The 27,741-nt window shown below is 41.4% G+C and overlaps 1 protein-coding gene across 5 annotated transcripts in view; it reads right to left on the reverse strand.

Annotated features, from left to right (window-relative positions):
- The window catches only part of IPO11 (importin 11), a 165,747-nt gene that overhangs the window by 15,366 nt on the left and 122,640 nt on the right, over window positions 1-27,741 (reverse strand). For all 5 annotated transcript variants that reach the window (XM_084801016.1, XM_084801019.1, XM_084801015.1 and 2 more), the window contains 2 exons: window positions 18,367-18,462; window positions 6,796-6,880 (listed from right to left, as the gene is read on the reverse strand). In XM_084801016.1, the coding sequence (XP_084657142.1) occupies window positions 6,796-6,880; window positions 18,367-18,462 (181 nt within the window). The remainder of the gene's footprint in view (window positions 1-6,795; window positions 6,881-18,366; window positions 18,463-27,741) is intronic.

The raw sequence follows: 27,741 nt of genomic DNA on the forward strand, positions 1-27,741 counted from the left end.
AAACTTAACAGGACAAACACACACACACATCACACACACTTACGAAATACAAAAGATCCTATAATAATATGTACAAATAAAATATTGGGAAGGGTACATATCACATTGGTAAAGGTTTCCTTGGGAAACAGTATTTCACATATGTAATCTTTTATTTATAGTTTTGTTTCTGTCTCTTTTGATTCTTTGAAATAGGGTTTTTCTGTGTTTGAATAGGGTTTCTCTGTGTAGCCCTGGCCAGCCTCGAACTCAGAGATCCACGTGCCTCTGCCTCCCAAATGGTGGGATTATTTATGGTTTTTAAGTTAATAGAAGTCACTTTCATTTTTAAAAATCTTAACAGTAACTCCCATGTTAAGAGCACTGCTTTGAACAGGATGTTAAATTAACTTTTCTTCTAGCAAAACACAGGATAAAAGTGGCAGATGGGAAAAGCAGAAATGAAGACAGAAGGCTAGCAGGCCCTTCTGAGTGAGAACTAAGCATCCTCCCCAGGGTCCTCTTGTTATATAGCTTCTTTAGGTCTGTGGATTGTAGTGCGGTTATCTTGTCTTATATGACTAATATGCGATTATAAGTGAGTATATCCCCTGTGTGTCTTTCTGGGTCTGGGTTACCTCACTCGGATGATCTTTTCTATTTGCCTGCAAATTTCAAGATTTCCTTGTTTTTAACAGCTTAGTAGTATTCCATTGTGTAAATAGACCACAGTTTCTTTATCCATTCTTCAGTTGAGGGACATCTAGGTTGTTTCCAGATTTTGGCTATTAAGAATAAAGCTGTTGTAAACATAGTTGAGCAGATGTCCTTGTTTTGTGGTAGAGCATCTCTTGGGTATATGCCCAGAAGTAATATAGCTGGCTCTTGAGGTAGAGCTGTTCCCAATTTTCTGAGAAAGCACAGGATTGATTTGCAAAGTGGTCGTGTAAGTCTGCACTCCCACCAGCAATGGAGTAGTGTTTCCCTTTCTCCACATCCCCTCCAGCATGTGCTGTCACTTGAGTTTTTGATCTTAGCCGTTCTGATGGTGTAAGGTGGAATCTCAGAGGTGTTTTGATTTGCATTTCCCTGATGGCTAGGGACCTTCAACATTTCTTTAAGTGCTTCTTGCCTGTTCAATACCAGAAGAGGCTGAAGACAAGGAACAAGACAGGAGCCCACCATAGAGGTCCTCTGAAAGACTCTACCCAGCAGAGGATCGAAGCAGATATGACCCACAGCCAGCCAAACTTTAGGGTAGACCACAGGGAGTCTTATGGAAGAGTTGGGGGACTAGAAGGACCTAGAGGGGACAGGAGCTCCACAAAGAGACCAATGGAACCAACAAGCCTGGGTTGGGGAGGGGGATGGAGGAGCTGCAGAGACTGATGAAAGGACCATGCATGGTGAGGACTTAGACCCTCTGCTTAGATGTAGTAGATAGCGCAGTCTCCTTGTGGGTTCCATAATATGGGGAGTAGGGGCTGCCTCTGATATGGACTCTGGCGTCCACTCATTGATCACTTCCTCCTGGAGAGGTGGCCTTGCCAGGTCACAAAGGAAGAGGATGCAGCCAGTCCAGATGAGACTTGACAGGCTGAGGTCAAACGATACGGGAGAAGTCCCCCCCCCAGGACTAGGAGAGGGGGAAAAGGGGTGAGGGAGGAGGGAGGAGTTACAATAGGGATGTAAAGTGAACAAATCAAAATAATAATAATAAAAATAAAAGAAAAGGCTTCCATGGAGGTATTTAGTGTTCCTGGTGTATTATCTGTGAGTGAAAAGAGGCTTTTCCCAAGTGGGGTCCAACTCTTCCCCCACAGCCCTGGGTGCTTTTATTACATCCAGACAGGACCGGACTGGCAGTTTCCAAGGGAACAGCAAATCTGAAGTCATTGATAGTGGTTTTTAGTAAGAATCCAACTAAATAAGGTAACATTTAGTAAGATTGCCTGCAATACTCAAGAGTAATACTGATACCAGCAGGCAATTAGTTAAGTTTCAGTTAGAAGCCACTGGTATATTAAACTCCAAGGCCATTTTGAATAGCCTTTTCTTTCCCAGTGTCCGTGATTGCCCTTACACAGCCTACTGTGGAGGATCTTGACCTGGATGATCTCAAACTATTTTTTGATTAACATTTTAGTTTCATCTGAGGAAAATTTGCTGTCTCAGGAGGGTGTCTAGTTATCATTATGTGTCTTTATTACATCTCAGCTGGATTATGTCAATTCATTACTTTCTATCCTCTGCTTTAATGTCATTGGCAACTCTGTACTTTTTAAAAGCAGAATTGCCTATTCAAGAATTTTCCTAGGATCTGAGTTAGCTCAGTGTTGGTTTTTAATGGTGTGTGCACTGTGAAAGAAACCCAAAGCATTTCTAGTGCTGGCTAGGGCCAGGCAGCAGAGCCTTCAGCATCTGCCTCTGTGCTGCAGGCTGGCCTGCAACTTCCAGGCTTCCGGCTTCCACCATGCACCACCAGAGGCCATGCTTACAAGGAAAGCTACGCTCAGCCCTCAGCAGTGAGCTATCTACTGTTTTTTAAGAGTTAGTCTTAAATGAAGGCATGTTTTCTCAAAGGACACTGCACATTCCAGGACCATCCAGAGATGAAAGTAAGGAATTAGGAACACCAGTGTAACAGTTGGTACATTTTAAAAGAGAAAAATAATGTAGAAACTTTAAAACATAAAAACAAGAAAAACCTTCCTTTAAAGAAATCGTCTTGCTAATAAGCTAGTTAATATAGAGTTTTATTAATACAGTATGTACACTGTTGATCAAATACACCAACAGACAGGGACTGCAGAAGAAAAACACTCAGCAGAGGAAACACTGCTTATAAAGCTTTCATGCTCTGCATATGTTGACTGTTCTACAGTGTGGTCCTGGGATGAATACAAAAGAAAAACATTCCATTTAGAAGAAGGTACTTGACTGCCACTGAATGGAGGTCAAGAGAAGCCGTTACACAACTACAGCAGACAGCATTCCGTGCTGCCTGGTTAAGAATGAGCAGACCACTGTTTCTAGAGAATTGTGGAGCGTGAGGATTTAGAGTTGTACTAGTTGAGCTTTAGGAGAGCTGACTTGGTGCAGGTGATAATAAATATATGTGGTAACACATAAGTAACGATGCATATATATACAAGTATACATATGCATGAAAATAACAGCAACAGAGCTTTGTTTGTAGATAGAGAAATAGCAATTGGTACTTAATACTTTCTAAATGGTTATTTACTAGTAAAGCTTAAGAGTTACACTGCTGGGACTGGAGAGACAGCTCAGAATGTCTTGCTTCTGCAGAGAGCATGAGTTCAGTTCCCAGCACCCATGTCAGGTGGTTCACAACCATCCTCAACTACAGCTCCAGAAGATTCTGACCTCTGTGGGCACCACACACATGTGGCACACACTTTCACAGACAAATATACATAAACATAAAAATAAAGATAAAACCTTTTTTTAAACATTTCAAAACAAGGAATTATATTGATCTTGGCAAACAAACATTCTGAGGAAATGACTGAAAATATAGAAACACTGTTAGTACAAAAATATTATCTGAACTGTTTTAGTAAAAATTAATATCCCTAAAAATGCCATCAGGGAAATAGTTAAAAGTACATTAACATATGCTTCAATGAAAGCTTTATAGATGAACAAGAATTATTGATAGTACTAGGCATCACCTATCTACTCATGATGATTTCATGTTAACTAATCTATTAAAATAAAAAAATTTGGATCTACCTATATTTTTTTTTACTAGCAAACATATTCTGGATATTATAACTGGCTTTTCCCTGTTATAAATACCTAAAATTTTATAAAGACTACTGTATGCTAAAAGCTTAAGAAAACAATAACTTTTCATCATTTTCTCCTTTTTGTTTTCTGACATGGGTTATTGCTAAGTAGCTCAGCCTGTCCTTAAATTTTTGGCACGCCCTAACCCCTTTAGCCTCTTGAGTGCTGGCATGAGTGGAATGCCATGCCCAGTGCATTCACAGATTTCAAAGGAGAACCATGCCATAAGCCATAAAGTAACAAATGTGAGTGCTTCTATATATTCTTGATGTTTCATTCAAAGAGTAGAGTAATTTTCCAATGCTATAGGCAACAAATCTGAGACAGTGATTCCCAGGGGTCACCTATGATGCTGCCATGGTTTATATGAGCATTATGAAATAATTCACTGTTGTTGGCAAAAACAAAACAAAACAAAACAAAAACAAAAACCCTAGAAAACAAGATGCTGTCTTCCACAAGCACTGAAGTGAAATCTGGTTTTAAGTGATAAAATACTTTTTATATTCAACAATATACAACCTTGCATCCAATAACCAACACAGCTACTGAGCCATGCTGATGACCAGATCCATGCTGTGGTCTTGGTACTGCAATGCACTACTCTAATGCTGTCACAACAACTGCCACCCTTCATTTCCCCAAGGAAGAGCACTACGCCATTTCACATCTTTACATGGGCTTAGTGCAGTACAGTAAGATACTCACACACAGAGACCATACTCCCCAGTCTTCTACCACACTGGGTGCTACAACTATGTCTGTTTTTAAGTAGTTACTATTGTTAGATTCTTACTATGCTGAATTCGGAAGTCAACTTTCAAACACAGTACACACAGGGTTCAGTACTATGCATGGTTCCCTAAGGATAACAGACCATTCACTGTCTAAACTACCTTTCTCTATCCTACTGCTTTTAAGATTTTTCTGCTTATCTCATGTAGAGTCCATTTTAGGAGCTGTAGCTAGGTGAGAGAGAGGAGAGAAAGAGAGAGGGGGGCAGAGAGAGAGGGAGGGAAGGAGGGAGGGAGGGAGGGAGGGAGGGAGGGAGGGAGGGAGGGAGGGAGAGAGAGAGAGAGAGAGAGAGAGAGAGAGAGAGAGAGAGAGAGAGCGCGCAGCCCTGAGATGAAGCTGCTGGTGCTGGCTCTGCTCATCTTGCAGTCTACGGAGAAGTGGCCCCCTTTTGGCTACCTTATCTCTAGCTATCACTATGGTTTAGTAGACCAGTGATAGCACATAAATGCCAATAACTCTTTGTGCCTCACGCATGATTGCTGCTACTGTCTTCTGAGAACAAGGTACCTCAGTTCTGTCTCCACAGTGGTTTGTGAGCTCCTGGAGGTAGAGCCTGGTCTGTCATTATTTTTTCCCCATTTCTTGAGCACCTGCTTTATGTTGTACATGACAAAGGCACTGGAGAAGCCTACTGTATCTACCAATGGGGGATGCAGAGGTGCTAAGAGGGAGCTAAATACAGAACAGGGACTTGGTGAGGTATGGTGGCAATGGTACCCCAGCAACTGGGAAACTGAGACTAAACACCAATCAGGGTGACATGAGAGTCTATCTCAAAAAATAAGGAGGAGAAGTTGTTACTGGGACTTAATTCTCCAAGACTTTAGGAGCTAGAAAAAGTTTACAGAAGACTGTCTACTTTTGTCCTAGTCATGTGACCCAAGTAGCAGGACAGAGTGATAGTGCAAGGCTCTAAAGAACCTCTGAGAGCAGACAGAGATATCTGTCCACTTCCAATCACTTTCAACTTTGGGGATGGACACCTACATTTTTCTGTGACAATAATGCTATGTCCAATGCTTATAAAGTTGAGAACAGGAGGGCAAGGACTAGGAAAGGCCAAATGAGTTACACCAGGGGCCTCTTCCTGCTCTCATGTTCCATCTTAGGGCACTACAAGTCTCAGTGTAGAGAAGAGATGTTTCTGGGGGTACATTTGTACAGCCAGAATGTACATAAGGGCTTTAGGATAAATCAAAAACAGACTTTAGCTGACAGGCGCAAGCAATCTACTAGCCCAGTTCTCTCTGGTGTCATGGATGAGGCGAGGCAAGTAAAAAGACAAGATAATCTGTCCCAGGCCACAAGTAGCTGCACAGAAAGGATCCTGTACCAAGTAACTTCACAACAAAAGAATTCTGGTATAAAGACTCATTCCTGGGCTGGAGATAGGCTCACAACCACAGCCACAGCCACAACAATCACAACCACACAGAAGAATTCTTCAACAAGCTGTTGGGGAGGGTTTCTAAGTGTAAAGGCAAAGGGAAAAGGACTAAACTCAAGCCTGGTTTAAATGAAAGCTGTTAGAGCAGTGTGGTATGACCTAAGAAGGCAGGATGAAGCCTCTGAGCACTGAAGTAAGATAACTGAAGGATGAATAGAGTAACAAGGCAAAATCATGACGAAAGCGCACAGTGATTGTGAGGCTGCTCATGCGTGTGCTCCGTGGGATAGGTAACATTGCTGCTGTCACCTTACAAGAAAGGGGGGAAAAAAAAACAAACCCACAATGAAGACAGTAAGTGCTGAAGCCAGGAGACCAGAAAAGATTTCCGGTGTTTGCTGTGTCTACTTATATTCATGCTCAAAGTAAGTATTGAAAATTAAGAATTATAAGTAAATCTCAAGGCAATATATTTTAGTATTTTCTTAGCTTCTTCATTATTCGTATCAGATTCTGATTCAAGAATTAATGGCTAGATGTCAGGAAATTTTAATAGCTGTAATGTAGATCATAAAAGAATCATTACAGAGTTAATAACATAATAGGGAAAGAAAACAATACAGTACGTCTCCTCAAAATAGTTTTGTTTTTGATTAAAAAAGCACTTAAAGTTATCAAGTCTCATTTCTTTAATGAGCTTTAACACATCAACTGTCTCAGAACGATTTCCTACCCAAGGAGTAGAGCTCAGACCCGTGGACCCTTCAACAGGATGAGTGGGGAGATATCACTGAGAAATGGCTACGCTTGTAACTTACCATCTTTTTCCTCTTGTCTTGCTCTGTGGGTGGTTCTTCGTCTTCTGTTACTTTTGGTTCTTCATGATGAGACATCAACATACAACTACAATTAAAAATAATCACCATATTTTAAGTAAAAATGTCTGTACCATACTAAAGCAAGCCCTCAAAATAACTTTGAAATGCATGCTTCTTTGTAACAAATAAAGAGAAGGTTTGACAAATAATTCTTTTTCTTTGTTTTGTTTTGTTTTTTTAAGGCTGGAGAGCCAGCTCAGTCAGACTCAGGCATGAGGGCCTGAGTCTGAGCCCTGAGTCCCTGCAAATAGCTGGGCACAGCAGTCACCTGTAAACCCCACACCAGGGAGGCGCTGGGCACAGCAGCATACCAGTAAACCCTGCACCAGGGAGGCTCTGGGCACAGCAGCATACCAGTAAACCCCACACCAGGGAGGCACTGGGCACAGCAGTCACCTGTAAACCCCACACCAGGGAGGCGCTGGGTACAGCTGCACACCAGTAAACCCCGCACCAGGGAGGCGCTGGGCACAGCTGCACACAGTAGACCCCGCACCAGGGAGGCACTGGGCACAGCAGCACACCAGTAAACCCCACACCAGGGAGGCACTGGGCACAGCAGCATACCAGTAAACCCCACACCAGGGAGGTGCTGACAGAAGGCTCCTGGGCTTGCTAGACAGCCAGAGTGGCTGAACTGGCAAACTCTAGGTTCAGTGAGAGACAGTGTCTTAAAAACTGAAGTGGGGAACAATTAGAAAAGACACACAATATAGACCTGCCTCCGCACACACACACACAAACACACAAAGAACAAAAAGGTTTTCTTAATTATGTATTTTTAAAAACTCCACATTTTAAAATAGGCCACAGACGGGCGTGGTGGCGCACGCCTTTAATCCCAGCACTCGGGAGGCAGAGACAGGCGGATCGCTGTGAGTTCGAGGCTAGCCTGGTCTACAAAGCGAGTTCAGGACAGTCAAGGCTACAGAGAAACCCTGTCTCGAAAAACCAAAAATAAAATAAAATAAAATAAAATAAAATAGGCCACAGAAAAATAAAATAAAATAGGCCACAGCAAAGGGAATGTGGACCATTTAAGTTGGGCATTTGATACGGGAGAAAAGGGTAGGAGGGAGGATCAGTATCTCAAGAGTAACTTGAGATACCTAAGGCAGGGGAACCCCAAATATATACACATGATAAAATTTTAAAAGATTACTTAGAGGATGTGTTTGAATCAATTACTACTTAAAAGATCTCTCTCTCTCTCTCTCTCTCTCTCTCTCACACACACACACACACACATTCTTTCTTTTAAAGAACAAAACAAGACAAAACAACTCCCCCCAGGACTTAAACTATTTCCCCCAACTCTTGTGCATCTGTAGAGCATACACGTAGTGACTTAACAGAAGCATCATCAAAACACTACTGAGTACGAACAATCGACTTCATGCTCCACATGAAATTACTCTGCTATGAGAAACTGGTCCCCAGTGGCACTGGTAGCTTCAGGACAGTTAGAAATCATTTTACTTTGATTATCTGCACCACTGCTCTCCACCCTTAGCAGAGGTAATAGAAACATAGCTTCCTGCTCATCCAACACTCATTCGGGGAGACAAGAAATGAACACTGTCTAGTGAATCCCCACCAGTGCAACAAACCCCACAACTTTCTGATTTCCAAAAGAACAACTCAGAAATGTATCAGAGCTGTAAGCCTCTAAGCAACAGACTGTAGAAAAGATTTGGGTTCTCTTGATGTTCTACACCAAACTGAGGGGAAGGACAGCTCCAAAGTCAGCTTTTCAAAAATGCATTTGGGATTTAGGCCAGCTGCTAATATCAGAAACTCTATCAGGCTTACTGTCACAGTAGACTTGGGTGTCTTTCCCCACCATTAAAAATAACACCTTCAGCCAGGTGTGGTGGCACATGCCTATAATCGGGGAGGCAGAGGCAGGAGGAGCTCTGAGTTTGAAGGCAGCCTGGTCTACAGAGTGAGTCCAGGACAGCCAGGGCTACACAGAGAAATCCTGTTTCAAGAAACAGAGAAAGAGAAGGATGGGGGTAGGGGCAAAGAAATATGAGAGAACCTTTCTCCAGGCCTGTTGCTTACACTATAACCAAACATGTCTGCTCTGCCTTCATTGATGCTAAAGGATGCAGCACAATGAGGAATCTGTGCACATTATTCACCTATCAACCTATCCCCTACTTATCTATCATCCATCTATCTACCTACATATGTATCTTCTTTCTATCTATCTATCTATCTATCTATCTATCTATCTATCTATCTATCTATCTACCTATCTATCTATCAATCTATCTATCTCCGTACCTATCATCTATAGTTCCTTTCCTTTAATGACCAAAAACAATGTAAAGAAATCACTATGTTTACTTTACATTTGTGCAAATTATACTCATTCAGGTCTGAGAAAGATGTAAAACTACAACTTGTTTTTCTGACTCAGGATTGAGTTATATAATTATGTAATTTCTCGGCCACTGAGCTATATATATATATCATCAGCCCCAAAACAACAAAAATTGTTACTGAAAAGCATAAAGTTGAAATATCTTTTGAAGAAAAGCTTCAGTTGAAAGGAAAACCTCTTTGTTAACAAAAATTAAAGGCAGTCACATTCTAATTGAAATGCACAAGACGAGATTTCTAATAAGCTAAAATGTATGGAGGCTTTGAATCCAATAATAGTTATGGTAATAAAATATTATCAATAATTATTTAAAATAACAATGACTGTCTTGTAAATACACAAGGCAATTCCTCCACTATACACCAGAGCAAAAATCTGAAAAACTCTAGGCAATAGGGTACTAAATTAGAATCTTTCTCAACAAAAACCTCAAAAGGGTCAAACACTACTAACAAATGTGGTGAGAAGCACAGGTCTTTGAGTGCTCTCCGTCAGCTTCCTTCCTTACACACCCAGCACACCTGCCCAGGGCTGGCAGCACCCCTGGGTCATCTGGGCCCTCCTTCATCAGTCATTAATTAAGAAAATGCCACACAGACTTACTCCTACAGGGCAATCTGATGGAGGCATTTTCTCAGTTGAAGATTCTTCTTTCCAGATGACCTCATGTCACGTTCACAAAAAAATAGCCAGCAGAAACTACTTCACATAGAACTGAACCGGAAACATTATCAATCGGGTGCTCTTCACATACTCACCCTTCTCTTTTTCATGTAATTTTGTTGCTGTACTGGAGCAACTGTTCAAACATGGGCTTTGAGTTTTATGAGCAGAAGGGCGTGGCTAGGGACTCAAGAGCTGCAAGCATGCTAGGCAAGGGTAAGCACTAAGCACCACCCACCCTTCATCCTTCTGCTTCCCGGCATCACATACTTCTGAAATGGCTCATCCTAGCCCCAGAGTCAGTGCTTGACAGCAAAGCCATGACAATCCTCTTCTCCTAGTCAGTGGTTGTTTGTAGAAGGGGCATGTTTATGGAATTCTGGTCAATTAGATAAAAGGGACAACATCTTCAAAAAGGTTTCTAGAAACGGTTTACTTCAATCTTTAAAAAAGACAGAGAGGAGACTGTCTGCTACTAGCACTGTCATGTAACCCCAGAGGTACTTTGTAACTATACAGAAAATAACCATTGGGCAGGTGTGCTGAGGGATGAGCACAGAGAACCTGGGTCTATAATGCTGTTGGCCACGCCACATTACCTAACGCTGAAGCCATTTGTCTATGAGCACATGGCTGCCAGAGGTAGCTGCAAGTTCTGTTACAGTCCCTTATAAAAATACCTTATGAAAACCTAAAAGACAAAAACAAAATTCCATTTCCTTCTCCTAGTGAGCTTACTCCCTTCTACTTGACAACAGCATGCGGCATGCAGTTCCTAGGGCTGCGCAGTCCGTTCACAGCTGAGTCTTTTATCCTTGTGCCACAGATTCCCATGGTACGTCTTGCTATTTAAATTCCTTTTTCTTGTGAACTGTCTCAAATCCTCTTATGGTCCAAATATCAGTGACTAAGTGAATGTAATATATTAGCAATGGAAAGAATGTGCCAAGAAGAGACAGAGAAAAGAAGTAAAAGGAATTCTAGAGGCAAGTTTGCTCAAACAGGCCAAGCCAATGACATGACGCACTGGGGAGACAGATTCTGAGCCAACACAGAAGTCTGATAGCCTATGGCACATTTAGGGTTTGATGGGCAACCCATGGAGAAAGAGGACAAGCCATGCTATAAAACCTCACAGACTATCACCCAACAACTTGATTCTGTTCAAACATGGGCTTTGAGTTTTATGAGCAGAAGGGCGTGGCTAGGTAGGGGAAGCTGAAGAGAGACCTCCAAGGAGGTAACTAAAGACAGAAGCTAGTGCAAGAGACAGTGATGGCTTCAAAGTCAATGGGTCTTGTTTCTCCTTCTTTTGTTCTGCTGTTATGTGGTTTCTCAGTCTCGTCCCTTTGAAGAGCCATTTGGTGAGGCCAATGAATCAAAGATGAAAATCATTATAGAAGTCCAAATTTTACTTGTTTCAAACAATACTACTTCCTTTATAGCTGTTTTCTCCTCTGCAGCTATAAAAAAATTTTTATGAGTCTTTTCTAATCAAGTTTACTGCTTCTTAAAAAAAATGCTGGCTACATTCTTTTTTCCCTTTTACTTCCCAAATTTTGGTAAAAGGTTATCAATTTTTCTTCCGTGCATTTCTGGAAAACAAGAAGGAAGAATGCTAAGCAGACGATCAGCACGCAAGTCTCTAGTCTTACTAATAGGCTGACCTAGTTTGATGAAAAAACTCGAACCCAAACATAGCCAACAAATAGATGCAGATTTATCAGCTCTCAAGATGAAACTCCTGTAAAGGGTTTATTTCCTGTAGCAGTCTCTAGCAATACTGCTGTATTAATTATAGCCAATCATAGGTATTCATTTACCTTAGAATATGAACTTTTAATAAATAAATAAAAATGAGGTCATTAGAAGAACACCTAAGAATTCACTGCCATTTTCTCAAACAAAATATATCTAAAATCTAAATGCCCTAAACAAATATGGCATGAGGTCATATTAAGATACAAGGATAAAAAGAAGCTTGAAATAGCACAGTTTAAAAAATAATCTGCATACCATCAAATTATAAAAACCTGCTGGCCCTCCTTAGCTGCTACTGCCACCTCCCTCCAAAGTCCATCTTAAATTCAGCTCAGCACTGCTCACCAAGATAACATAACTTGTAACAGCTACCTGTGAACTGCCTCTGGCTCACAAATTCTACAGGTCATATGAACCTCAGTATAAATCTCATCATGTCATGTCTTAGGGTACTTTTCTACCCTTCAAGACTTTAAAGCCAGAACCACAGGGCCACACTGCCACGTTCAGCTGCTTGCTTGGGATACAGCCTGGCCCCCTCCTAGAATGACATTCACAAAAGCTTTGATTTTTGTTGCGTTTTAGGAATAGATCCCCCTTCTTATAGGTTGAAAGCTTAGCTGAGTGGGGGACTTGAACTGAGGATACAACTCCTTTTATTCTGTTTTGAACAAAAGCTTCTTCTTATGTCTTTCAACACCAGCCTTGGCTCTAACATTAAATGTCCATGTTCTTTTTCTCCATAGACTGTACTTTACTTACTTACTTAGGTATTTGCTTGTTTTTTTGTGCCCCGCTTGCCCTTCTTCAGTGTAGACCCCTAAAGAGTTGCAGTAATAGCCAGGGACAGAGTCAACTGAAACCTCCTATGCCAATTACATTAGTCCAAAGTTTTTCAATTTTAGCCTCAGGCATATTTTCACAGGGGCAAAAGGCAACGACATTATTTGCCAAAACGTCACAAGAATGGTCTCTAGCTCAGTTTCTAATACTGTTCCTCTCTGAAACCTTTTGAGCTGGGTCTCAGGGTCCACAGTGCTCTAAGAACTACTGTCTAAGATCCTAGTATGATGGCCTGTAAGCTCCACTTACAGTGTTCAACTGCTTTCCTGGTGAAATTTCCAAAGTCTTCCACACCTCTCCTGCAAGTCAGGCCTGTCACAGCAGGAGCCCCTCCCTGGTACCAACTTTTGTCATATTTTTCTATTGCCTTGACAAAACATCATGACCTAGACAACTTATAAGATAAAACATTTAATTTGGGGTTCGTGACTATGAAGAAAAAAGACCACACCTCCTAGTCATGCCCAAGCAGCCTCAGCAACTGGGGACAAGTATTCAAACATCTGAGCCCGGGGGGTGGGGGTAGGGCATTCTCATTCAAACCCCACATGTCACTTCCACACTTAAAAATTACAGTGACCACCATTGATTAAAGAAGATAATTCCAAAATTGTATTTCATGCTGGTTCTTTAACTAGTTGGCTCCGATCCACTACATGCCCTCAGAAGTTACTCTTGCTGGACATACAGCTCAGTTATAACGTATTTGTCTAGTTTGTGCAAGACTGTGTGTTTGATCTCAAACACACACACACACACACACACACACACACACACACACGCACACAATTAAAGCAACAGACTACTCTCAGTTTCTTGCACTCTATCTCTAAGCTTCCTGATTCTAGTCCTGCTCCATGGTGCCACTCTAGTGCTGCTCCATGGTGCCACTCTAGTGCTGCTCCATGGTGCCACTCTAGTCCTGCTCCATGGTGCCACTCTAGTCCTGCTCCATGGTGTCACTCTAGTGCTGCTCCATGGTGTCACTCTAGTCCTGCTCCATGGTGTCACTCTAGTGCCGCTCCATGGTGTCACTCTAGTCCTGCTCCATGGTGTCACTCTAGTGCCGCTCCATGGTGTCACCCTAGTCCTGTTCCATGGTGTCACTCTAGTCCTGCTCCATGGTGTCACTCTAGTCCTGTTCCATGGTGTCACTCTAGTCGTGCTCCATGGTGTCACTCTAGTGCTGCTCCATGGTGTCACTCTAGTGCTGCTCCATGGTGTCATTCTAGTGCTGCTCCATGGTGTCACTCTAGTCCTGCTCCATGGTGTCACTCTAGTCCTGCTCCATGGTGTCACTCTAGTGCTGCTCCATGGTGTCACTCTAGTCCTGCTCCATGGTGTCACTCTAGTCCTGCTCCATGGTGTCACTCTAGTCCTGCTCCATGGTGTCACCCTTGTCCTGCTCCATGGTGTCACCCTTGTCCTGCTCCATGGTGTCACTCTAGTCCTGTTCCATGGTGTCACTCTAGTCCTGCTCCATGGTGTCACTCTAGTGCTGCTCCATGGTGTCACTCTAGTCCTGCTCCATGGTGTCACTCTAGTCCTGCTCCATGGTGTCACTCTAGTGCTGCTCCATGGTGTCACTGTAGTCCTGTTCCATGGTGTCACTCTAGTTCTGTTCCATGGTGTCACTCTAGTGCTGCTCCATGGTGTCACTGTAGTCCTGTTCCATGGTGTCACTCTAGTCCTGCTCCATGGTGTCACTCTAGTCCTGCTCCATGGTGTCACTCTAGTGCTGCTCCATGGTGTCACTGTAGTCCTGTTCCATGGTGTCACTCTAGTTCTGTTCCATGGTGTCACTCTAGTCCTGCTCCATGGTGTCACTCTAGTCCTGCTCCATGGTGTCACTCTAGTGCTGTTCCATGGTGTCACTCTAGTGCTGCTCCATGGTGTCACTGTAGTCCTGTTCCATTGTGTCACTCTAGTTCTGTTCCATGGTGTCACTCTAGTTCTGTTCCATGGTGTCACTCTAGTCCTGCTCCATGGTGTCACTCTAGTCCTGCTCCATGGTGTCACTCTAGTGCTGCTCCATGGTGTCACTCTAGTCCTGCTCCATGGTGTCACTCTAGTCCTGCTCCATGGTGTCACTCTAGTGCTGCTCCATGGTGTCACTCTAGTCCTGCTCCATCGTGTCACTCTAGTCCTGCTCCATGGTGTCACTCTAGTCCTGCTCCATGGTGTCACTCTAGTGCCGCTCCATGGTGTCACTCTAGTGCTGCTCCATGGTGTCACTCTAGTGCTGCTCCATGGTGTCACCCTTGTCCTGCTCCATGGTGTCACTCTAGTCCTGCTCCATGGTGTCACTCTAGTCCTGCTCCATGGTGTCACTCTAGTCCTGCTCCATGGTGTCACTCTAGTCCTGCTCCATGGTGTCACTCTAGTCCTGCTCCATGGTGTCACCTTAGTACTGCTCCATGGTGTCACCCTTGTCCTGCTCCATGGTGTCACTCTAGTCCTGTCCCATGGTGTCACTCTAGTGCTGCTCCATGGTGTCACCCTTGTCCTGCTCCATGGTGTCACTCTAGTCCCGCTCCATGGTGTCACTCTAGTCCTGTCCCATGGTGTCACTCTAGTCCTGCTCCATGGTGTCACTCTAGTCCTGCTCCATGGTGTCACTCTAGTGCTCCTCCATGGTATCGGTTTCTCTCTAAGCGCGGCTGCTGGTCTCTTAGACAACTCAGTGCCTGGCCTGAACAACTGTGATAGGGACATCTGTCAATCATGTTCTTTTCAAGTGACAGCTATACGTCAACCTACCCCAGCTGCCAGGAGCCCAGGTGTGTGCTGAAGCTGTTTCTAGACGGGATCAGTTTCTGAATCGTGAGCTCGGCAAAGCAGAATGTCTCCTTTCCTCTGCCAACACACCAAAGGCCCAGAAAAATGTTGAGCCAGAAAATTCATGCTCCATCTGCTTTCAAGTTGGAACTTAAATTTTTTTTTCTTCTCTGCCTTTAAACCTGGGTAGACTAGAATACCAGCCCCTCTAAGTATCCGTCTTGCCACTATAAATCAGAGATGGCTCGTTCAGCCTCTACAAACAGTTGAGTCAATCTCTTAAATATTTTTACCAGTGTTTATTGCTTCTATTTCTGTAGAGGATCTTAACCTGCATACTATTCACACAGGTAAAACAAAGTTTTCTTTCTTTGTTCTAATTCATTTTCAAATGGAATTGTATTAAAAATGTCAGCAGAACCAGAAACATTATCATCTTCTCCATAAACTGTTCAAATAAACTTAAGGGAAAGCTGAAAAGTAAGTTAGCCACTAAAGTGACTATTTTATGCTATTTCAACTTTTCTGGAAGTCTAACTGTGGAAGCCCCTGTGGACTGTAATGTTTAGAATTCTACAAGGCATAGGTTACAGAGCAGGAAGATGTATCACAGACCTCTGCAAGGACACTGAGAAGCTAAACCCACATAAACAAGCTAACTTGGCTCTCTGTTCTTGTATGCCACATACCACCCCAGGGTAAAAACCATTTAGCCAGCAATTCTGGGGCAAGGAAACAGTAGTGAGTGGGGGTCTCGTTCTCATGAACAACAGCCCTTGAGTTTGGGTTTCGTTTCTCTCTTTCCCCTTACGTTTTCATTTCTACTGTGGGTCCAGGGATTCAGCTCAGGTCATCAAGCTCCCACAAGCGCTCTGCCCACTGAACTATCCCACCAGCCTCCAGTGTGGATTTCCAGGACAGTTTCCTAATTGGGTTGTTTTCTTATAAAGAAAGTTTTCCCCTCATGCTAAATTTGGCATAAGGAATAAGAACTTTCGTATCTACACACTCTCTCTCTCTCTCTCTCTCTCTCTCTCTCTCTCTCTCTCTCATATATAAAATAAACTAGACAAGTTATATCTGAACATAGCCTGAATATTTTACCATTACTTGGAAATTGTGTTACACACTGTATAAAAATATTATTTACTATCATATTATATTAAAGTCTTATTGCTAACAATTCCCAAATGCATGAGTGATTACTTATTTCTGTTTTGTAGTCACAAAAAACTGGATATTTTTATCTCATAGCAATTCTCCAAACACTAGATAACATGTAGACATTTTTATGTTTAATAATACCCCACAACATGTATCTGCTTATAGTGTTTTCAACAGTACAGGACTCAAATAGCAATCTTTCCTACTTGCTATAAGTGGCTTTGTAAAGAGCACACATGTTTGTTGCAATAATAAGCTAGGAAGCCTACAATCTCATGAAACTTTGCTTAACAGTGTAGGTAAACATCTTTACTAATATAACAGTAAAAGAAAAGACATAATAAATGCTACCCACAAGAGATACAATTATTTTTAAACCTTTAAATTGATATTTGTATGAATGAGATTATCATTACTCTTAAGATTTATTTGTTTTCATGTATGTGTAATGAGAGTGTGCCTGCAGGTGCATCACATGCAAGCATGCATGATGCCTACAGAGGCCTAAAGATCCCCTAGAAAGAAGTTGCTGCTGTGAACAGTTGTGTGGAGGCTAGAAGTGACCCTGGGCCCTTTGTAAGAGCAGAAAGTGACCTTTAGCTGCTGAACCACCTCTCCAGCCCCAGCAGGATCTTTCGTTGTTATGTTTCTGAGACGGAGTCTCACTATGGAGATGTGGCTGGCCTGGGATGCTATGTAAACCAGACTGGTCTTGAACTTAGATCTCCACCTCCTGGGATTAAGGGCATATACCACTAAGCCTGGCTACCCTTCTCTATTCTCAACACCATGATTTTACCTAACTATTCACCAAAACAAACAAACAAACAAACAACAACAACAACAACAAAAACCAAAAAAACCATAATTTTAACTAATACTTTTTGGAACTAGTCATTCACTTGAAAAACACTTAAGTCCCTGAAAAGTAGCATTTAAATCACAAAAATATAAAACCTATTCAAGAGGTCCTTAAAAAGAAATTGATGATAAACCATATTTGGAATTTATTTATAATATTTTTAAAGATTTATTTAATTATTATTTATACAAATTCTGGCTGCATGTGAGCCAGCAGGCCAGAAAAGGGCACCAGACCTCATTATAGATGGTTGTGAGCCACTATGTGGTTGCTGCGAATTGAACTCAGGACTGTTGGAAGAACAGACAGTGCTCTTAACCTCTGAGCCATCTCTCCAGCCCCTATTTATAATATTTTAAATTTATTCTCTGGCAATTTTACCCATGTATATAATGCATTTTGTCATATTTATGCCCAATTCCCCTCTCCAATCCTTCCCCATTCCCTCTAGAATGCTCTTTTCCTCCTTTTAAAAAATGCCTTAAAAAAAATATATATATATATAATTATATATACACATATATATCTAAGGCAACCCCCCAGTGGCTACAGTCCTACAGAAAAATAACTCCCTCTCCCCAGCAGCCAATAACTGCTCAGAGCTCAATTAGAAAAAAAAATCATCAAGTCACAAAATGATAATTATTCTATCAAATAAGCTCAATTTGGAATATAGTAACATAACAAAGCAGGGATTTTAACACATCAACTACTAAATACTATAAGTAAAATAAAGAAAATAATAATAGTTTGTGTCGTGCTGCCAATATAGCTCAGTTCACAGCATGCTCACCAGCACATACAAACCCAGGACCATGTAAAGCTGGTATGGAGGAAGCAGTTAAAGTACGTGGGAGGTGAAAGACAGAAGGATCAGAAGTTTGAGGTCAGTTTGGGCCTTATCTTAAAAACAAACAAACAAACAAAAACCAATTAAATAGAAACTGTATAAAAGACAAAACTATACTTTGCACACTGTGAACTAAAAACCATCATGCAGCATTATTTAGTCCCCTAAATCTAATTATGATTAATTAAAGGATCCACCCACTCTTTGTAGGTTCTTGTTTCAGGGTCTTCTGTCATGACATCATGAAGGGCCTCCACTGAGATATTTATAATTCCACAGAATTTATCTTGGATAACACTAGAATAAAAGAAAAACAAAACAGATTAATCAGTATTTTAACAGCATCTTAAAAAAAAAAAAAGTCCCAGATTTCCAAGATGGGGGCACCAATTGCACACTGCATCTGATTAGCAGGAAATAGAGGACTGCACAGCGACCTAAAGACCAAACTGAGAACTACAAAACACCAGTGCTGCTGATTCTTAGGTGAGAGGGATCCAAACTGTGTGAGGCACAGGTGGGTCCGACCCCTGGCCACCCAGCTAACACTCGGAAAAATCCCTGGGAACAGCCCACATTAGCCACCGTCTTGGGAAGGACTGTGGGTACTCCCTGGGGGCCCTCGGTACTGGCTACTGCTTGAGGAACCCTGGACAGAAAAATTGTGGAATAAACTTGCAGCTCTGGGTTCTTACTTCTCCCCACCTCCAACCCCTGTCAGCTGCTTGCTGGATCAGGGACAGGGATCGAACAGGCAGAACTTAGTCCCAGCACAGGGCACAATCCACATTAGCTGCATCCTGAGCTATCCCAGACCCCCAGCTGCTTGCCAGCCTAGACTGGCTGGGTCACGGAGCAGATGAATATACCCCTGCCATGCCAAGAGGGCTTGTGGAACTTATGAGCAGCTTGGAGACCTGATCTCCTACAACACCTCCAATTGGTTACCAGCTGGGAACAAATCTTGTGGCTTGCTGAGCTGAATCCAGCTCTGGCCACAGTCTGCATTAGCTGTCATCCTACAAAAAACTTCAGGTCTGTATATGCACACCCGCCTGAAGCACACCACTCACATACAGCTAAGACCCAAGGCAAGCCCACTGAGCAGAGACCAGCTTGGGCCACATTACTCATTAACTGCAATCCTGCTAGCAGCATCTGGCCCTGATCTCACCCAGCCCACCTTCAGCCTACTGGCTAGATCCACCTAGGTTACAGAAAAACAGAAAACCCAGAATAGCTAAAATGGTCCTATATAATAAAAGATCTTTGGGAGGGAACTCCATCCCGGATCTCAAGCTATACTATGGAGCAACAGTAATAAAAACAGCATGGTACTGGCATAGAAATAGGCTGGCTGATCAATGGAATTGAACCGAAGACCCAGAAATAAACCCATATACCTATGGGCACTTGATTTTTGACAAAGAAGCAAAATCTACACCATGGAAAATGGTAGTATCTTCAACAAATGGCGTTGGTCTAACTGAATGGCTACATGTTGAAAAATGGAAATAGATCCATACCTATCACCCTGCACAAAAACTGAAGTCCAGATGGATTAAAGACCTCAACATAAAACCAGACATACTGTATCTGTTAGAAAAAGTGGGGAAGAGCCTTGAGCTCACTGGCACAGGAGACAACTTTCTAAACAGAACATCAACAGCTCAGGCCCTAAGATCAACCATCAATAAACAGGACCTCATGAAACTGAAAAGCTTCTGTAAGGTGAAGGACACTGTCAACAGAACAAAATGACAACTTACAGACTGGGAAAAGTTCTTCACCAACCCTACATCTAACAAAGGGCTAATTTCCAAAATATATAAAAGAACCCAAGAAATTAAACAACACCAAACCAAATTACCCAATTTAAATATGAGGTATAGAGTTAAACAGAGAATTCTCAACAGAGGAACATAGAATGGCTGAGAAACACTTAAAGAAATGCTCATCTTCTTTAGTCATCAGAGAAATGCTAATCAAAATGACTCTGAGATTCCATCTTACACCTATCCGAATGGCTAGGATCAAAAAATCAGGTGACAGCACATGCCGGTGAGGATGTGGAGAAAGGGGAACACTCCTCCATTGCTGGTGGGAGTACAAACTAGTACAACCACTTTGGAGATCAATCTCATCCTTTCTCAGGAAATTGGGAATAACTCTACCTCAGGATCCAGCCATACCACTCTTGGGAATATACCGAAACCATGCTCCCCCATACAACAAGGACATTTGCTCAACAATATTGATAGCAGCTTTATTTGTAATAGCCAGAATCTGGAAACAACCTAGATGTCCCTCAAGCGAAGAATGGATAAAGAAACTGTAGTACATCTACACAATGGAATACTATTCAGCTATTAAAAACAAGGAAATCTTGAAATTTGCAGGCAAATGGACGTAACTGCAAAAGATCATCCTGAGTGAGGTAACCCAGACCCAGAAAGACACACATGGTATATACTCACTCAAAATCGGACATTTGCCACATAATACAGGATAACTACACTACAAAACAGAGTCAGAAACATCAACCAAGGACCATGGATGTAGTAGCACAGTTTCCTTGTGGATCCCACATCTGGAGAGTAGGGACCACTTTAGCCATGCACTCCGGCCACCAAACTTAGATCATTTCCCCCTGGCAAGACGGCCATGCCAGGATACAGAGGAAGAGGTTATAGCTACTACAGATGAGACTTGATAGGCTGAGGTCAGATATTAGGGGAAGAGGGCTCCCCTGTCTGAGGAAGGAAGGAAAGGGGATGGGGGAGGGATAGGGGATCGCGAGGAAATGAGGGAGGGGGCTACAATCAGCATGTGAAAAATTTAAACTACAGAACAAGCAGGTAACTTATATTGCTAATCCTACCACATGGGACTAGCTCTGAGACTGGCTGAAAAGTGAATGTCTAGGCATAGAGAATGATTCTTGTTGACTAAAGGACCCCTATGAATGACTATTAGATGCCATTCTTCATATGGCATGAATGAAGATTTACAGATGCCTCTTTTCCTGCTCATACAAAGAGCAGAACTCCAGCCTTAATTGTTCCATGCATCACGCATACCTTTTATACACTTATAATTCCAGGACTGTATAATGCTTGTGAGAAATTATATGCTTTCAAAACAAAAGAATCAGACACTGACATTGGATCAGACCTGACAGGATGCATTCCTCGCAAAATACTAGACACTGACATCCTGTTTGGAGAAAGTGGTTGAAAAGAAAGAAGGGGGAATATAGAAATGTACAGGGAAAATAAAACAAAAAGTAGGTTAGTGAATCTACTCCTCAACTTAATACCTCAACTGTCACTCACAAGATATTGTTTGTACACTGATATAGAATTTTGTATATACATGCAAAGTTAAGTTCTAGATACAGTGGTATAGAATTCAAATGTAAGATTACTCTTCACACACACACTACACACACACACACACACACACACACACACACACACACACACACACTCTAATATGAGTTATTGTACCCATATAACTCAATTATAACACAAGGCTTACTTCCAGTGCTTTGAAAGTGCTATCAAGCTGTTTAGGAGAAACAGGTTATACAAATTAAATGTTAGTAGATTACATCATGGTCATGTCAATTGCTAGTCTATTTTTATCACAAAAATATAAATCTTAGGTACAGCAGATAGACTCTATAGAAAGGTACAGCAGATAGATATGACTCTATAGAAAGACAAGGTCTTCAAAAAAAATCCAGAGACATGCAGAATATGGCATTTAAAAATGTTTTTATTACTTTAAAGATTCATTGACAATGAGACAGGTTAACTCCTGGCAACACACAGCCTACCTCAAAGAAGATGATGACCATCAAAGAACCTCCTTATGGAGATGGCTTCAAATGTGGCAAACTAGCCACTGGACAAAAGGTCCTCATTTCTACCACAGACAGAATTTTGCCTTAAAAAAGTGCAAGCTTGGATGAAGGTAGAGTCGACAGCCAAACTCTGCCAAGGCAAGGTAAGCAAGTCCTCAATAGTTCCCTCCTCACAAATATGTCTGTCAGATATATTGGGCCAGAAGGCTGAAGAAGATGTTCCAACATTATAGAGAGTTTTGGGTGACTATTCAGGTAGAAAACTGTCTCTGCTATCTTTTCATTTGGAAAGCTCCTAACCTCCACTCCTGGCATACTCAGATAATCAAGTTTACTTTTTCTCAAGTCTCTGAAGGAGTTAAAGACCAAATAGCTTAGTTTTACAATGAAGCTTAGTTGTTTAGGGGTTAAGATGTTTTTAGGTCTAGATAGGTGTTCTAATTTGATAATGACAAGATGTGATGGAGCTTGATTTACATTCAGAAATTTAGATGCACCAAGATAGGAAAGATGTCTTCTTCAAGGCTATCAAATACAAATAGCCAAAACACTAAGAACATAACATGTATATAATTCCTGATTGTGTCACAGTTCTTCTTGCCATAGGTAATCTATTGCATATATGTGTAATAATATAAATGTATATGTACAAAAATAAAATAATTTAAAATATAAAACAATGTTCAACATTGTTGTTTAAAAAATCCAAACACTATCTTGAAGATGTAAATTTAGTACTGAAACAGAAAAAAAAAAGCTTCTAAATATATTTAAGGTAACATTTTTTTACAACTGCAAATAATATAGGCAATTTCGTTTAAATATTAGATGAGTGCATCATGAAGATAACTGAAGGCTGAAGAGATGAGTCGGTGGTTAGGAGTACTTAGCATGGGAGCATGAGGCCCTAAACCTGAATCCCCAGAACCCATATAAAAAGGCAGGTACATCTGTTTGTTACCCTAGCTTTGAAGGTAGAGACAGGAGGATCCCTGGGGTTAAAACCTTATCTCAGGAATAGAATAGAGAGCAATAGAGACATGCATCATATGGCATTCACATCTCTCTCTCTCTCTCTCTCTCTCTCTCTCTCTCTCTCTCTCTCTCTCTCTCTCTCACACACACACACACACACACACACACACATCAATTTGATGATTTTTTTTCTAATAGTCTTGTGTTAATTTTACAACAATGAGGACACAACAGTGCTGGCAAAATCTACATTTCTGAAGACACTGTCAAGGGAAAAGAAAAAAAACATGTTGTCATGTAAAAGAAAATATTGTTAAAACATTTGGAACAACTTGGACGCAGCATATAAAGAATTCAGAACAATCCATCAGAACCAGCAAACAAACCACTTCACTTTGAAGTAGGAAAGGTTTAGAAAAAAATTTTGAACAGGCACTTCACCAAGAAGATATTCAGATGCCATGGGAGTAGCTGAAAAGATGTTGAATATCATTAGGCATTACAAAAAGTACAAGCTGAAGTCACAATAAATTTTATTTAAAAGTAAAATTAAGATCGGCACTCTACAGCTCTGGAGACAGCTAAGCTGATAAAGTACTTGCAAAAATAAAAACCTACCTTAGCCTCAGAAGCCATGTGAAAACACTGGGCATGCAGCACATGTCTGCTGGAAGACAGAGACAAACTGGCTTGGGCTTGCTGCTGACATGGCCCACAAGAAGTAGGAGGCCTCAGGCCAAGTTACAATATGGATGGCTCCCAAGAACAGAGCCAAGGTTGTCTCTAGACTACATGAGTACACATGTGCATGCAGATGCATCTCTTCCACATTATCCCACCGACATAAAAAACATGATTGGCCATGTTACATGTACATGTTACAATGTTATATGTAAAGGGCCTTACATATTGTCAGTAAGAACTTAAGATGCAATATTTACATTGGAAATTATGCCACATTTTAATAAGGTTAAGCAATCCTACTTCCAAGTATTTACCTAAGATTCAGATGAGCATTTTAAGATCTGTACAAATATTTGTGATAGCTTTAACAGTCCCAAGCTGCAACCCACAAATGCCTATCAGCTAATCAATGAATAATAAATCTGAACATATACTCAGACCCATAGAATACATTCAATGTAATTCACTCAGCAAAGGAAAAGAGCTGCCCAGGCAACATTAGTGATTCACCAAAGCATCATGGTGAGAGCAGCAAGCCAGACTCAAAGGCTACATACTGTATAACTGTGTCTATAAAATGTTCAACAGCTGAATGGAAGGATACAAGTGATGGGATAACAATTTAGTTATAATCTGAATAAATTAATTAAATAAAAAATATTTTTACAAATGTTCAACAGCCAAGTCTACTTGATCAACAGCTTTCCAGGAAGGAAAACAAGGCAACATTTTGGGTAATATAATTACCCTCTAACATGAGCGTGACAATGGTTGTGCAAAGGTGTGCATTTGTCAAAACTGTGTGCCTTTGCTATACATGAACTACAACATATGACAAGCATTTAAAGAAAGTAAAAGCAGCCATCTACGACCGCATAGTGTAAGTATAATTAAGTAAGTTGTACTACAGGGATTTACAAGGAGCTGAATGAACTTCAGGACTACACCATTAGCGCTGCAAGGACATGAGCCTGGATTACTCAGGCTTCATTAACATGCATAATTAACTCCTTAAAATGTTCAGTACACACACTGGACGTGATGAGGCATACCTTAATCCCAACAGCACTGGGAGGCAGAGGTAGGTGGCTCTCTTGAATTCAAGGCTAGCCTGGTCTACATATTAAGTTTCAGGCTAGCCAAAGTGAGACCCTGTCTTAAAAAACCAACAAAAGGAAACGTTCAGTAATTACAGGCACTGCCCCCTTTGTACAGTCAAAAGAATGTGCGTGTACATTACAATGTGATCACATTTTGAAGAACCATATCACCAAATAGGCTAAAACCAAATCAGCAAATGGGCTGAGTCCTCACTGGTAGGAATCATTCTGATCCATTCTTGTGTGGGTAGAATGCCTTATTTTACAAGGACGTATTTTATGCCACTAAAATTCCTTTATCTTAAAACTAAAGCATATCTTCAAAATCATTCAGTTTACATTCGACTTGATTCAGTGAGGTGGGAAAAAAGGCAAGGTTTTCATTAGAAATTTGCATCAAATTATGTGATTTTTAGTTTCCTTGCCTAGAGTTGGGTCTGAAGACAAAACATATCAGAAAGAATATGGCTATTAACTTACACTGAGAAGCAAATCACCATAAAGCCATCACAGATGTCAAGGCAAGTAGAACCTGAAATTTCTTAACACTGACAGCATGGGATTAAACAGACGAAAGCCCCGCCCTCCCTCCTCAGGGAATTTGCACACGCATCTATTTCACGATTTTTAGGGAGAATACATTAAACTGCCATCTCTAACCTCAGCTCTATGCATCACACTCACTCTGCAAACCTGGGAAAATTTCACAGAATCAATATCAATGCATTCTCAAAATAGGAATTATGAATTTTCCCAACAGGTATTTGACAATGTCAATGTCCACGTGACTGTGCTGCACTATGTGGCAGGAAGTGCCACTCTGCAGTAGCCATCTCTCAAGTACCAGAACCGGGAGACAGACTCCAAGTTCTCCAGCCCAGAGTAGAAAAGAACTGGAGCTGGCTTTGAATGGGAAGGGCTCACTCTAGGGAGAAGGACTGAAGAGAAGCCAGGAAACAGTGCGTAATCAGCAAAGAAGACATTAGATGGTATAATTATCTCCAAACCACACAAGCTTTAAAAACCGTTCTCAAAAACAAGCACCTTAATTATTAACTCATTAAGCAGTTTGGGTAAAGTGTATCCAAATAATAGAGAAAACTACAAGTCAGAGCAGTGTGTGCTTTGCTGGCATTCAGAACAGATATCTTAAAAAAAAAAAAAAAAAAAAAAAGGACAGTGTCTATGTACCCCTGGTTATCCTGAAATTCTATGTAGAGCAGGATGACCTTGAACTCACAGATACCTGCCTGCCTCTGTTCCCAAGGGCTGGGATTAAAGGTGTGCACGCCTTCTCCAGGCTTCAGAATATATGTTTAAATAAATAAGTATTAAGACATTACAAACTCATCTAATGCTACTACTATATAATACATTTCTCTTAACAACCCAATTTGTAACATTTTATTTTGTATTATTTTTCCAAGACAGAGTTTCTCTGTGTAGCCTTGGATGTCCGGGACTCGGTTTGTAGACCAGGCTAGCCTTGAAATCACCGAGATCCACCTGCCTCTGCCTCCAGAGTGCTGGGATTACAGGCATGTGTGGTGTCTGTATAGTATAACATCTTATAATGAAGCTTTTTAAAAAGATTTCTGGGGCTAGGGAGACAGCTCAGCAGTTAGGTATGCACTACTCCTGCAGAAGAGTAAAATTTGATTGCCAGCCTCCACTTCAGACAGCTTATCACCACCTGTATATAACCAGCTCCAGGGGAGCCCTCACCCTGAAGCCATATTCTGCTCATGTGCGCATATCCACAAACACATCAATTCTCTCTCAACTCCTGTGCACAAATTAAGGATCAATCTTGTTTTTGTTTTTTGTTTTTGGTTTTTTTGTTTGTTTGTTTGTTTGTTTTTATGTTTTCTAGAATTAGAGCTTTTAAGTTCTTAAATTTTTTTCCACTTATTTATTTGAGGTGAGGTTCATACAGAGGTCAGAGGACAACCCAAATGAGTTAGGATTTCTCCTTCTACCGCGTGGGATTTTGGAGATTTAATTCAGATCATCAAGCTTGGTGTCAAGTGTTTTAACCTCAGAGTCTCTGGAACTATGTTTTTAAATGTAACTGGATTTTAAAAATGGAAACCATCAAAAGAAAGCTATAAACCAAAATGAAATGAAAAAGATGAGGGAGAAAGGGGTGTGTGTGTGAGACTTTGCCCCTGAAGACAGTTTTGCTTTTGTCATGTCTGTAAGCACATGCTAGGAACTAGGCCTCGGTTCCTTTTTGATGGAGATCACCCCATTATAGACTTCTCAGTGTTCACCCTCCAGCAGGCCTCCTGGGCTCACCCACTCAAGCCTGATGCCACAAGTTCTTAACCCCTCCACTACCACTTACTGAGAGTGACAATTCATCTTAACTACAGAGGCCTAGCAATCCACACTGCCTGGGGAGATTACCTAAGAGCTATATAGAGTTGACCAGCAGCCTCACAGGAAGCAACATTCAGTGTTCCCCCTTTCTTGGATTACTCCCTTCCCACTTCCACCGTGAAGCCTTCCCTGACCCCTCTCGCCCACGCAACAGAGCACTCACCCTAAATCAATAAAAGTCCCTCAGTCACTGCACATGCACCTGTGTGGCATCTTTCATATTGTGTTCTCTTCTGAGTTTTCAGAACTGCTCTGCTTAAGATCATATATAACTTAAACAAGAATTATGCATTATGTTTATGTTTTGTACCCTATAGGATAATATTATATATGTGAACACTCAATAAATATCAAGGAAATTAATGATCCCAAACGCTGCAGACTTTCCTTTATTTTCTTTCTGGAGTTCTCTTATTACTTAAAATTACAGTCATGGGCCTGGCAAGATGGCTCAGCAGGTAAAGATGCCAAGGCTGACAACCAGATTCAGTTCTTGGGACCATCACAGTAGGAGAGAACTGAGGCCCACAAGTTGTCCTCTGTGGCTACATAGGTGCTAAGACATGT

Source organism: Acomys minous (assembly GCF_964271855.1).
Source record: "Acomys minous genome assembly, chromosome: 11".
NCBI classification, from domain to species: Eukaryota; Metazoa; Chordata; class Mammalia; order Rodentia; family Muridae; genus Acomys; species Acomys minous.